Source organism: Chiloscyllium plagiosum, unplaced genomic scaffold (genome assembly GCF_037043375.1).
Source record: "Chiloscyllium plagiosum isolate Xiang-an unplaced genomic scaffold, Cpla_swu_hap1 HiC_scaffold_27, whole genome shotgun sequence".
Lineage (NCBI taxonomy): Eukaryota > Metazoa > Chordata > Chondrichthyes > Orectolobiformes > Hemiscylliidae > Chiloscyllium > Chiloscyllium plagiosum.
The window spans coordinates 33,666,047-33,679,677 of NW_028270165.1; the positions used below are offsets into that span (position 1 = coordinate 33,666,047).

At 51.4% G+C, this 13,631-nt stretch overlaps 1 protein-coding gene across 3 annotated transcripts in view; it reads left to right on the forward strand.

The window, feature by feature from the left end:
* The first annotated feature begins 2,298 nt into the window (after positions 1 to 2,298).
* LOC122543455 (uncharacterized) overlaps positions 2,299 to 13,631 on the forward strand; it is a 106,661-nt gene continuing 95,328 nt past the window's right edge. Inside the window, exons 1-3 of one of the 3 annotated variants that reach the window (XM_087974346.1) lie at positions 2,299 to 2,358; positions 3,886 to 4,924; positions 6,084 to 6,384. In XM_087974346.1, coding sequence (XP_087830472.1) covers positions 3,984 to 4,910 — 927 coding nt within the window. In that variant the 5' untranslated portion in view covers positions 2,299 to 2,358; positions 3,886 to 3,983 and the 3' untranslated portion in view covers positions 4,911 to 4,924; positions 6,084 to 6,384. Of the gene's footprint in view, positions 2,359 to 3,734; positions 4,925 to 5,058; positions 5,066 to 6,083; positions 6,385 to 13,631 lie in introns of those variants that run through there. The other 2 variants (XM_087974347.1, XM_087974345.1) reach the window with 2 other exon arrangements.

The following is a 13,631-nucleotide window of genomic DNA, read 5'->3' on the forward strand; positions in this document are numbered from 1 at the left end:
CATATTGCATAGTAACACTAGGCATATCCCTGTCCAATATGACTTTTACTGTTCAGTTAAACAAAACTTGAAAGAGTTCGGAAAATGTTTACGAAGATGTTGCCAGGGTTTGAGCTATAGGGAGTGGCTAAGTAAGCTGGGGCTATTTTCCCTGGAGCATTTGAGGTTGAGGGGTGACCTTATTGAGGTTTATAAAATCATGAGGGGCATGGATAGGGTGAATAGACAAGGTCTTTTCCCCTGGGGTGGGAGAATCCAGAATTAGAGGCGAGAGGGGAAAAGACATAGAAAGGATCTAAGGGGGCGACTTTGTCACTCAGAGGGTGGTGCATGCACGGAATGAGCTGCCAGAGGAAGTGGTGGAGGCTGGTACAATTACAACATTTAAAAGGTATCTGGATGGGAATATAAATGGGAAGGGTTTGGAGGCACATCGGACTAGATCGATTTTGGTTATGTGTTCGGCATGCCCCAGTTACGCGTAGGGTCTCTGTGTGTGCTATACATCTGTCTGACTCTCAATGCTGTCCAGGCGAGTCAGTGGTGTTATAACAACACTGGGCCAGCAATCCAGAGGCCCCAGACAAATGATCTGGGCTCATGGGTTCAAATACCAGTAAAAAAAAATTGGGGAATTTAAATTTAAATTTTTTAAAAATCTGAATTGAAAACTAGTCTCAGTCATTGAGAGAATGAAACTTTTCTGAAAACCCATTTGATTCAATAACGCTCTTCAGGGAAGGAAATCTGCCATCATTAACTTGGTGCTGCCTGCATATGATGGCTTGCCTTTTAAAATGTCCCCTAAAGTCTGGCAAACCTCTTGTTTGAAGGGCAGTTAGGGCCTTGCCACGAAGGAGTTTTTCTCGAATGTGACTTCACATCTGTGAATGGGTCACATCAGAACATCCAGACAAATAAGTGCCAAAATGTCTGGTGCTGCAAGAGTACAGCAGGTCAGCCAGCATCTGAGGAGCAGGAGATTTGACGTTTTGGGCATAATTCCGTGATTAGGAATGTGGGGGTGGGCCTGAAGGGGCTGAGAGATAAATGGGAGGGAGGTGGGACTGGGGGAAAGGTAGCTGAGAATGCTATAGGTAGATGAAGGCGGGGGAAGAAGGTGACAGGTCAGAGAAGATGGTGGAGCAGATAGATGGGAAAGCAGATGGACAGGTGGGACAGTTCAAAAGAGCGGTCCCAAGTTAGAGGGATGTATCTGGGATGAGGTGGGGGGGGGGTAAGGGAGATGAGGAAACTGGCGAAACCAATATTGATCCCGTATGGTTGGAGGGTCCCAATGCAGAAGATGAGGCGTTCTTCCTCCAAGCATCAGGTGGCCTAGGACCCTGCAACCACATGGCATCAACGTCGATTTCACCAGTTTCCTCACATCCCCCCCCCGCCCCCACCTTACCCCAGCTCCAACCCTCCAACTCAGCACCACCCTCTTGAACTGTCCCACCTGTCCATCTTCCTTCCCACCTATCTGCTCCACCTTCCTCTCCAACCTGTCACCATCCCCACCACCACCTGCATCTACCCATCACCTTACCCCCAGCCCCACTCCCACCTTCCTATTTATCTCTCAGCACCCTTCCCCCCCCACCACCAATTCCTATTTATCTCTCAGCACCCTTTCCCCCCACCCCACCACCACCAATTCCTGATGAAGGGCTAGAGACACACACACACACACACACACACACACACACACACACACACACACACACACACAGAGAGATCTAGATCAGTTTATCCAGCATATGCACCTTTCCTGGATTCACCTCCTTTCACTTCACTTCCTCCAAACCAACAGTTTAACCCCAAAATGAGAAAAGAAATGTAAAAGGAGGGGGTGAGAAAAGAGGGTGCTGCACTCACAGATGTTGGAGAGAGGAAGGAAGCTGCAGTCTGGGCTCAAGCTCAGTCTTCATTCAGAGAGACAGGGGCAGCAGCTCATGCTCCAACTTCCGCATTCAGACACTGCGGGGGCGCTCTGATTGGCAGGAGGACCAGCCTTCCTTCCGGTCCTCCAAGGCTCCCCATTGGTCACCCCTCCCCGAGTGGCAGTGAAGGGCGGCGCGCAGTGGTGGTGGTGGGGTGGAGAGGGATCACGTGGGGCGTGGGCGTCACAACGACCACCGCCGCCGCGTGACGTGCACGCGCGGTTGACCAATGGGAAAGGCTGGAACGCCGCACGGGCGGGCGCTCCGTCCAATCAACGCGCGGCCTTTGTGACGACGGCGGTCCCTCGATTCACGTGACCGGTTGCTCCTGCACATGCGCCGTTGCGGCGGGGGAGGGGGTTATGGGAGCTGATGTTGTGTTGGTCTGGAAGGTCCCTGTGTCCAGGAAGAGGTGAGTGTGGCTCAGTCAGACCCGGCTGGGGGATATGGGGGCATGGGGGCATGGGGATATGGGGATATGGGGGCATGGGGATATGGGGGCATGGGGATATGGGGATATGGGGGCATGGGGATATGGGGATATGGGGGCATGGGGGCATGGGGATATGGGGATATGGGGGCATGGGGGCATGGGGATATGGGGATATGGGGGCATGGGGGCATGGGGATATGGGGATATGGGGGCATGGGGATATGGGGGCATGGGGATATGGGGGCATGGGGATATGGGGATATGGGGGCATGGGGATATGGGGATATGGGGGCATGGGGATATGGGGGCATGGGGATATGGGAGCATGGGGATATGGGAGCATGGGGATATGGGAGAATGGGGATATGGGGGCATGGGGATATGGGGGCATGGGGATATGGGGGCATGGGGATATGGGGATATGGGGGCATGGGGATATGGGGGCATGGGGATATGGGGGCATGGGGATATGGGGGCATGGGGATATGGGAGCATGGGGATATGGGGGCATGGGGATATGGGGATATGGGGGCATGGGGATATGGGGGATGGGGATATATGGAGATATGGGGATGGGGAATATGGGGATATATGGCACAGCAAGAGTTAAAGAGTGTGTGGGATGGAGATTTACAGCTTTTTTAAGGTAATAAGTCCCTTTCTGGACAATACTGGGGGATGGGTAATATCAGAAACAGCAGAGTGAGAATTGAAGGAACGTGTGTGTGTGGGGTGGAGAGTTGCAACCTTTTTGTTCCAAGTCAAAGATCACACAACACCAGGTTATAGTCCAACAGGTTTAATTGGAAGCACTGGGTTTCGGAGTGCTGCTCCTTCGTCAGGCAACTTGTTAATATTTCAGATAATGAAAACGTGTTGCTGGAAGAGCGCAGCAGGTCAGGCAGCATCCGAGGAGCAGGCGAATCGACGTTTCGGGCAGGAGCCCTTCTTCAGGGATGTGGAAAGTGTCCTCATTCTTTCCTCGTCCCTGATGAAGGGCTCCTGCCCGAAACATCGATTCTCCTGCTCCTCGGATGCTGCCTGACCTGCTGCGCTCTTCCAGCAACACCCTGATCTCCAGCAGCTGCAGTCGTCGCTTTCGCCTGTAGGTTTTGCTAGCTACCTGATGAAGGAGCAGAGCTCTGAAAGCTCGTACTTCTAAATAAATCTAATGGACTACAACCTGGTGATGTGTGATTTTTACCTTTGCACACCCCAGTCCAACACTGGCGTCTGCATATTGTAACTTTATTGTTTTAAGGAATGAGAGGGAAGTTCCACAGAAACTAGAATGATGTGTTCTGAATTCCTGTCATGTGCAGGCAGCAATGACTTTTGTAATCCCCTTTTCGCAGGGGATGAGAAGAGCAACTTTGCAGGTAGAGCTCCCCAACTGAGTACCATGTGAAAGTCTGACAGAGCCCTTTGATTCGTAGGACAGGAGAGACGACCCTCTTTCAATCCAGAAGGGGAAAATTCTTTGAACGTTTTTGTCTGCTTCAGTAGGCTTTTAAAATATCGTCTCTACCTGAAGCACAGGGGCACGTGCCTGAGCCAGTTTGCCCACTGTGGGGAAAGGAAGTCTCGGGGGCATTCCGCGCGCCATGGAGAAACCGTGGAAGTGTGGGGATTGCGGGAAAGGATTCCGCTCCCCGTCTGTGCTGGAGATCCACCGCCGTGTCCACACCGGGGAGAGGCCGTTCAGCTGCTCGGTGTGCGGGAAGGGCTTCACCCGGCTGTCCATCCTGCTGACCCACCAGCGTTTCCACACCGGGGAGAGGCCGTTCGCCTGCTCCGAGTGCGGGAAGGAGTTCGCTCAGTCGTCCCACCTGCTGTCCCACCAGCGGCTCCACAACGGGGAGAGGCCGTTCGCCTGCTCTGAGTGCGGGAAGGACTTCAGCGACTCGTCCAGCCTGCTCAAACACCGGCGGGTCCACACCGGGGAGCGGCCGTTCACCTGCTCCGTCTGCGGCAAGGGCTTCACCCAGTCGTCCAACCTGTTCTCGCACCGGCGGGTCCACACCGGCGAGCGGCCGTTCAGCTGCTCGGTGTGCGGCAAGAGCTTCACCCAGTCTTCCAACCTGCTGACCCACCAGCGGGTCCACACCGGCGAGCGGCCCTTCACCTGCTCGGTGTGCGGCAAGGGCTTCCCTCACTCGTCCACCCTGCTGCGGCACCAGCAGGTCCACACCGGCGAGGGGGCCTTCACTTGCCTGGTCTGCGGGAAGGGCTTCCCCCACTCGTCCGGCCTCCAGATCCACCAGCGGGTCCACACCGGGGAGCGGCCGTTCACCTGCCCCGAGTGCGGCAAGGGCTTCAGCGACTCCTCCAACCTGCTGTCTCACCGGCGGCTTCACAGCGGCGAGCGCTCGTTCATCTGCTCCGTGTGCGGCAAGGGCTTCACCCGGCTGACCAACCTGCGGACGCACCACCGGGTCCACACCGGGGAGAGGCCGTTCACCTGCGCCGTCTGCGGCAGGGGCTTCGCTCAGTCCCAGCACCTGCTGCGGCACCAGCGGGGGCACAAGTGACGGAGCCAGCCGCTGTGAGTCACTGCCCAGGGCTGACGGTGGGAGGGCGGAGGGTGGAGGGTTAATGCAGTTACTGTGCTCTCACCCCCCCCCCCTCCTTGGCATCCAGTGGCTCTGTGAGCCTGCGACTGCGCATTTCTTCCTGAAGTAGAGATGTACAGCACAGAAACAGACCCTTCGGCCCAACTCCTCCATATCCTAAACTAATCTAGTCTCGTTTGCCAGCATTTGGCCCGATCCCTCCAAACCTCTCCTACGCAGATGCCTCTTAAATGTTGCAATTGTACCAGCCTCCACCACATCCTCTGGCAGCTCATTCCACACACGTACCACCCTCTGCGTGAAAAATGTTGCCCCTTAGGTCCCTTTTTAAATCTTTCCCCCCCTCACCCTAAACCTATGCCCTCTAGTTCTGGGAAAAGACTTTGTCTCTCCCTATCCATGTCCCCTCATGATTTTATAAACCCCTCTAAAGTCACCCCTCAGCCTCCGACGCTCCAGGGAAAACAGCCCCAGCCTCTCCCCATAGCTCAAACCCTCCAACCCTGGCAACGTCCTTGTAGATCTTTTCTGAACCCTTTCAAGTTTTGCAACATCCTTCTGAAAGACCAGAAGTGCACAAAATACAGAGGAACTTTGATTGTCCGGAATTAGATTAACCAGCACAGTGCCTCAGTGGTTAGCACTGCTGCCTCACAGTACCAGGGACCAGGGTTTGATTCCAGCCTTAAGTGACAGTCTGTGTGGAGTTTTCACATTCTCCACGCGTCTGTGTGGGTTTCCTCCGGGTGCTCCGGTTTCCTCCCACAGTCCAAAGATGTGCAGGTCAGGGTGGATTGGCCGTGCTAAATTACCCGTAGTGTGGGGCGCATGAGTCAGAGGGAAATGGGGCTGGGTGGGTTACTCTTCGGAGGGTCGGTGTGGACTGGTTGGGCCGAATGTGGACGTTGTAGGGAATCTAATCGTCAAGCGACCGAAATACACCCTGCATGTGTCCTCTGGATAATCGACGTTCCTGTGTATTCCAAAAGTGGCCTAACCAACGTCCTGTACAGACGCAACCTGACCGCCCAACCCCTATACTCAGTGCTCTGACCAATAAAGTGGTCCACAGAATCCGCGGGACGTACTTAACCCTGGAAGGTAAATCTCGTGTTTCTCCTTCTCTTGCAGGTGGATCCAAGATTTCACTCTCTGTCCCATTGAGTCTCCAGCCAGGTCCTTCAGCTCAACTGGTCGCTCTCAGTATTTATGACCCATGTGAACTTCGCACCTCCCCCTCACGTGCTCACACTTGATCTCCCTTACAGCAGCATTCCCTCCAGTTCCTTTCTCCCTCACGTCTGTATCCAGCTTCTGCTTAAATGCCGTCCACCTCGACCTGCTACTGTGGGAGTCATTCCCGCTGCGGACAGAGGTTTCTCCTTTGTAACCTCTTCAAAAGATTTACCGCTGACTCCCCCCCCCCCCCCCCCCCCCCCCTTCAGTCTTTTCCATTTCTGAGTCTCCCCGCTGTTGCAAAACCTGAAAGGGTTTGGAAAAGATTTACAAGGATGTTGCCAGAGTTGGAGGATTTGAGCTACAGGGAGAGGCTGAACAGGCTGGGGCTGTTTTCCCTGGAGCGTCGGAGGCTGAGGGGTGACCTTATAGAGGTTATAAAATAATGAGGGGCATAGATAAGGTAAATAGGCAAAGTCTTTTCCCTGGGGTGGGGGAGTCCAGAACTAGAGGGCATAGGTTTAGGGTGAGAGGGGAAAGATATAAAAGAGACCTCAAGGGGCAACTTTTTCACACAGAGGGTGGTACGTGTATGGAATGAGCTGCCAGAGGAAGTGGTGGAGGCTGGTACAATTGCAACATTTAAGAGGCATTTGGATGGGTATATGAATAGGAAGGGTTTGGGCCGGGTGCTGGCATGTGGGATGAGATTGGGTTGGGATATCTGGTCGGGTTGGGCCGAAGGGCCTGTTTCCGTGCTGTACATCTCTCGACAAAGCCTTGTCTGAGGGTGAAATGTTGTTCCCGTTGATGCGGGTGGTCCCCGGTCTGTTGTCCTTTTGTTTGCTTTCTCGGAAAGGACATCGCCGATATCGGCAGCGTTCCCGAGCCCCGCTCCGGAAAGGGCTGTTCCGTCCTCTTCCAGCCCCCGGGGGAAGGGGCAGCTTGAGTGCAGTGGGAGGGTGAGCTGTTCACCGGGAGGGTGCCGATGAGACGGGAGAGCGGTACCGGCAATGGGGCGAAGGGGAGATGCCTCAGACCGTCAGGAACACCGGGGCAGGTGCTCCTGCTCCTTTTGGGTCGGACAGCACAGGGAGGCCATTCATCTGTCTGTCTCTCTGTCTGTCTCTGTCTCTGTCTCTCTGTCTGTCTCTGTCTCTCTGTCTGTCTCTGTCTCTCTGTCTGTCTCTGTCTCTCTGTCTGTCTTTGTCTCTCTGTCTCTCTCTGTCTGTCTGTCTCTCTCTGTCTGTCTGTCTCTCTCTGTCTGTCTGTCTCTCTGTCTGTCGCTATCTGTCTCTGTCGCTATCTGTCTCTGTCGCTCTCTGTCTCTGTCGCTCTCTGTCTCTGTCGCTCTCTGTCTCTGTCGCTCTCTGTCTCTGTCGCTCTCTGTCTCTGTCGCTCTCTGTCTCTGTCGCTCTCTGTCTCTGTCGCTCTCTGTCTCTGTCGCTCTCTGTCTCTGTCGCTCTCTGTCTCTGTCGCTCTCTGTCTCTGTCGCTCTCTGTCTCTGTCGCTCTCTGTCTCTGTCGCTCTCTGTCTCTGTCGCTCTCTGTCTCTGTCGCTCTCTGTCTCTGTCGCTCTCTGTCTCTGTCGCTCTCTGTCTCTGTCGCTCTCTGTCTCTGTCGCTCTCTGTCTCTGTCGCTCTCTGTCTCTGTCGCTCTCTGTCTGAGGTGACCGCGGGTTCCAGCATATTGCTGCTTGCTGGGTAAACCTGCTCTTCCTCGGCTTTCCCCCTCTCTCTCCTGCTCAAACCCCTGAACTTCAGGCCGCCCCTGACCTTGTTACCATCAGCGAATGGGGAACAGCTTTTCTTCCTCCACATTATCTGAACCTATCACAATCTTCCCCACTTTCACCAGTTGTGTCTGTGTGTGACTCTCTCTTTCTGTGTCTCTTTCTCTCCTAAGCCCCCTCCCTCTCCACATCCCATTTACCCACCCCTCCTGTCATGCTCCCACTTTCAAACGGTCTCGTTGTGTTTTCACTGCCTCTTCCCCATCGTTTCTGTCAAGCACGTCATCTCAGGCTTAGAACCCCTGCAGTGTGGGAGCAGGTCCTTCAGCCCATCCAACCCACACCAACCCTCCCTCACCCAGACCTCTGCCTGTAACCCTGCATTTCCCATTGGCTAACCCACCTAGCCTACACATCCCTGGGCACTATGGGTAATTTAGCACAGCCAATGCACCCTAACCTGCACATCCCAGAGCACTATGGGTAATTTAGCACAGCCAATGCACCCTAATCTGCACGTCTCTGGACACTATGCGAAATTTATCATGGCCAATCCACCCTCACCTCCACATCCCTGAACACTATGGGTAATTTATCCTGACCAATCCACCTAACCTGCACATCCCTGGATACTATAGGACAATTTAGCCTGGCCAGTCCTACACTATGGGTAATTTAGTATGGCCAATGCACCCTTACCTGCACATCCCTGAACATTATGGGTAATTTAGCATGGCCAATCCACCCTAACCTGCACATCTCTGAGCACTATGGGTAATTTAGCATGGCCAATGCACCCTAACCCGCACATCCCTGAACATTATGGGTAATTTAGCATGGCCAATCCACCCTAACCTACACATCTTTGGATTGTGGGAGGAAACCGGAGCACCCAGAGGAAACCCTCGCAGACGCAGGCTGAACATGTGTAGACTCCACACGGACAGTCGCCCCGAGCCTGGAATTGAATCCGGGTCCCTTGGCGCTGTGACCACTGAGCAACCCCATATGATTCGCCTGCGTTAAGTTCCTTTTGTCACCTGGAGGAATGTTACGGGGGGGGGGGGGGGGGGTTTAAGTCTTCTCTGAGCTTAGAGAGGACACAGGAGATGCTCCTCAGCATGCTTTCATGTGTCACATTTCATAATTCTTAGATTTTACGCGTAAATGTCTAGTTGGGGTTAGAATTCTCGTAAGTATAGACAAACGGAAACACTTATTGAGACAGTTAACCAAACCCCAAGTAGGCAGTTGACATGCCCGCCCCTGAAAAGAGAACCTTTCGTGGGGTCAGAGTTGACGTTGAGAATAGCGAAATGAACACTGTCCCCGTCTTGTTTGTATTTTTGCTGTCAGAAGGCACTTTGCAGTCAGCAGGAGCTGTGGGACTAGAGGCTGCGAACCAGGTCTGCGCTCAGGAGCGTAAATCCCATCAGGAACCAGAGGCGTTCCTAACTTTTAAGCCAGCTGAGCTCAGCCAGAAAAGGGTGCGGCCCTGTGCTCGAACTGATCAGCCGCAAATTTGGGCGCGGCCAAGGAGATCTGGCGGCGAAGCTAACGGGAGGGTCTCCTTTCTCAAAAAACAAAAAAAAACATGAGGGATATCAGGAAGAATTCCACTGAATTCCAGAGAGCTGTGGCATGCCGTTGATTTGGTCCCGTGAGCTTTTAATGTGAACTCTCATGAGGGAGTGCAAACGAACTAGAGTTGAAATGTAGCTCCGTCAAGTGTTGTGTAACAGTCATAGTGTTGACCGCTGTTTAACTTTTTGATGCAGTCCAGTTTTTCTTTTGTTTTTTAAAGATGTGATGACGTTTTGTGGTTTTGGATGGGTTGGGTACAGAGCGGGAGGTCGGGTGGGCTTGGATCTTCCGTGTTGATGGGATTTGACAGTGAATTTTGCTTCGTCAATTATTCAGACTGTGTGCCTGGAGAGGGAGGGTCTGACCCTTGGGGAGGGTGGTGGGTTGGGGGGGGGGGGGGGGGGGGAGGGGGGGGGTGAACCTTTGCAATGTCCAATTGGAAGGCTAAGTGTTAAGATAACAAGAGCCGATATTTAGCATTCGATAAGTGCAACATGTAAGCGGTTTGTTCATATGCAGCTCAAAGGCTGTCCCCAAAGTTAAACTTACCATGGCGCCTACACACATAATACAGTTACCCACCCCATTTCAGGGTGGATATGCGAACTATCACTAATTTTGGTTCTTCTAACGAATGAAACGTTTAAACCTAGCTGTTCAGGAAAGCAAACAAGTTTAAAAATACGGCCATGCTGCAGTTAAACTCAATAGACTTACTCGGAGCAAAATATATGTTCCCTGAACGCAGTTTAAAGTTAACATAGTTGTCTTACATTGTAGATGAAATGTCTAACTTTCGAATTAGCTCTCCCAAAATGGCATGTAATGTCCTGGTCAGTCAAAAGGTGCAAATCTGACCCCTGACCTAGACAGAGTTTAGATTAGATTAGATTCCCTACAGTTTTGGAACAGGCCCTTCGGCCCAACCAGTCCACACCGACCCTCCGAAGAGTCACCCACCCAGACCCATTGCCCTCTGACTAATGCACCTGACACTATGGGCAATTCAAAGTCTGTGAGAAGATTTGTAGCTCGGGTGCTCGTTGTTGTGGTTCTGTTCGCCGAGCTGGGAATTTGTGTTGCAGACGTTTCGTCCCCTGTCTAGGTGACACCCTCAGTGTTTGGGAGCCTCCTGTAAAGCGCTTCTGTGGTGTTTCCTCCGGCATTTATAGTGGTTTGTATCTGCCGCTTCCGGTTGTCACTTTCAGCTGTCCGCTGTAGTGGCCGGTATATTGGGTCCAGATCGATGTACTTATTGATTGAATCTGTGGATGAGTGCCATGCCTCTAGGAATTCCCTGGCTACTAAGGATAGCTGGTCATGTCGTTTCGTGGCTAGTTGGTGTTCATGGATACGGATCGTTAGCTGTCTTCCTGTTTGTCCTATGTAGTGTTTTGTGCAGTCCTTGCATGGGATTTTGTACACTACTATAGGCAATTTAACATGGCCAATTCACGCTAACCCGCACATCTTTGGACTGTGGGAGCACCCGGAGGAAACCCACGCAGACACGGGGAGAATGTGCAAACTCCACACAGACAGTCGCCCGAGGCTGGAATCGAACCTGGGTCCCTAGTGCTGTGGGGCACCGTGCCGCCCCACTGAGCTGTTTAGTTTAGATAACTGTGAGGTGCTGCATTTCGAAAGTCAAATCAGAGTAGGGCTTAAACACCTTAATGGTCAGGTCCTGCTGAACAAAGAGACCTTGGAGTGCAGGTTCATAGCTCCTTAGAAGTGGAGTCGCAGTTGTATAGGATAGAGAAGAAGGCGTTTGGTATGCTTCCCTTAGTAGCCATGATGTGGAGGCGCCAGTGTTAGACTGGGTAGGACGAAATTAAAAATCACACAACACGAGGTTATAGTCCAACAGGCTTAATTGGAAGCACTAGCTTTCGGAGCGCTGCTCCTTCACTGGGTAGCTAGTGTTACCTGACGAAGGAGCAGCACTCTGAAAGCCAGTGCTTCCAAATTAAACCTGTTGGACTATAACCTGGTGTTGTGTGATCTTTAACTCTTTCCTTTATTGGTCAGTGCATTGAGTATAGGCCTTGGGAGGATGGATTGCGGCTGTACAGGACATTGGTTTGGCCACTTTTGGAATATTGCGCACAATTCTGGTCTCCCTCCTGTAGGAAGGATATTGTGAAACCTGAAAGGGTTCAGGAAAGATTTACAAGGATGTTGCCAGGGTTGGAGGATCCGAGCTACAGGGAGAGGCTGACCAGGCTGGGGCTGTTTTCCCTGGAGAGTCGGAGGCTGAGGGGTGACCTTATAGAGGTTTACAAAATTATGAGGGGCATGGATAGAATAAATAGGCAAAGTCTTTTCCCTGGGGTTGGGGAGTGCAGAACTAGAGGGCATAGGTTTAGGGTGAGAGGGGAAAGATATAAAAGGGACCCAAGGGGTAACCTTTTCACCCAGAGGGTGGTACGTGTATGGAATGAGCTGCCAGAGGAAGTGGTGGAGGCTGGTACAATGACAGCATTTAAAAGGCATTTGGATGGGTATATGAATAGGAAGGGTTTGGAGGGATATGGGCCGGGTGCTGGCAGGTGGGTCTAGATTGGGTTGGGATATCTGGTCGGCATGGACGGTTGGACCGAAGCGTCTGTTTCCATGCTGTACATCCTGGTTTTGATTTGACTTTTGGCTGGTACTGAAATCCACTTCGGACAGAATTCAGAGATGTTTTGATTATTTTTTTTGAGCAAATTGTTACGAAGCTAGGATCGCCTGAAAAGGTACAGACTCCTGTTTTGCAAAACGCACTAATTAAGCATCAATAAATGTTGCGTCATCACAAAGACTTCAGGAAGATCTTCTGGTTTCAGTTTACCTGTGTGTGTTTGCTGGGGAAAAGGTTTTTGGTTACAATTTGCAATGTTCGCAGCTCGCAGAGAGAAATCAGCGGCCATATAACTGGTGCGGGCACATCACCGTTAACCGTGCGGAAAGCCAGGGTCAAAGTGCAGCGCTGGAAAAGCGCAGCAGGTCAGACAGCATCCGAGGAGCAGGAGAATCGACGGTTCGGGCATAAGCCCTTCTTCAGGAACGCCAGTGTCAGTTTAAATTGTTTTAAAGGAGTTGAACGTTTGAAACGAACTGAAGAACCACCAGGAGTTGTTGCATGTCATCTTGCAAAAGAAAATAACCAACAGGTTAGCCTGAACTCACCGGAACGTGCATCCATAGTCAAGAGATGGTAAATGGAGATTTTACCTCTTTTGAGAGAGGTTGGAGCTGAGGAGACTTCTGTTTGACAACTTAGGACCCTATAAAACTGAACAGCTTTCAGCTTGACATGTCTTTAGCAGAGAAACTTTAGGTAGAGTCAGAATTAAACCAGAAAGCATAACGTACGTATTTAAAAATGATGTTAAGTTAGTGTTTATTTTGTTTTAATGTTTTATAAACACTGATGACTGATGTGATAGGAAGGTACTGTTTCCTTCTAGGCTACTGTTGTCGGGATCACATGAATTCAACTGTTTCACCCAGTTCTGAATTATTGCGGCCCGAGGGCTTGTTTTAATAAACACAAAATTATGCATTAATTATAAAGGAATTTGTGTAAACATTCTGAAATGCTTCTCACGTCACTGGTGAAGTCTTAAACGCTTAACCATTTAATTAACCCAATGCATGTGTGTAAACTAGACGAAGGAATTAAAACTTGATATTTGTGTCGAGGTTCACGGTTGGAGGGATAAGTTACCGACGATCAATAATGATTAGAATTTGAAGTTTACACGACAGAATAAGATGCGGGATGTTCAGTTCACTGTCGCTCTGGTATCCTGGCACACATGGGCAGGTCATAAGATGCTGCTGTTATGTCTAGGGGTCTTAGTACAACCAGAAAACATTTGTACTAAAGAGTCTTCTGTTCAAGAGAAAATGAAACACATCCCACGAGGTGCACAACAAAAGTCTTTTAAAAATACAAGAGCTAAGCAGCCTTCCCTCCCTCAAACCGAAAAGCAAAATTTCCATCGCCTTGCAAACCTCTGCTCCAACAAATCACAGACCAGTGGCCAACAGCAAGCAAGTTGTGCACGGAGTTGACAAATGTGCTGCTTGCTCTTAAAATCCAGTGTGTTTTCACTTGTTAGGTTAGGTTAGATTATTTACAGTGTGGAAACAGGCCCCTTCGGCCCAACAAGTCCACACTGACCCGCCGAAGAGCAA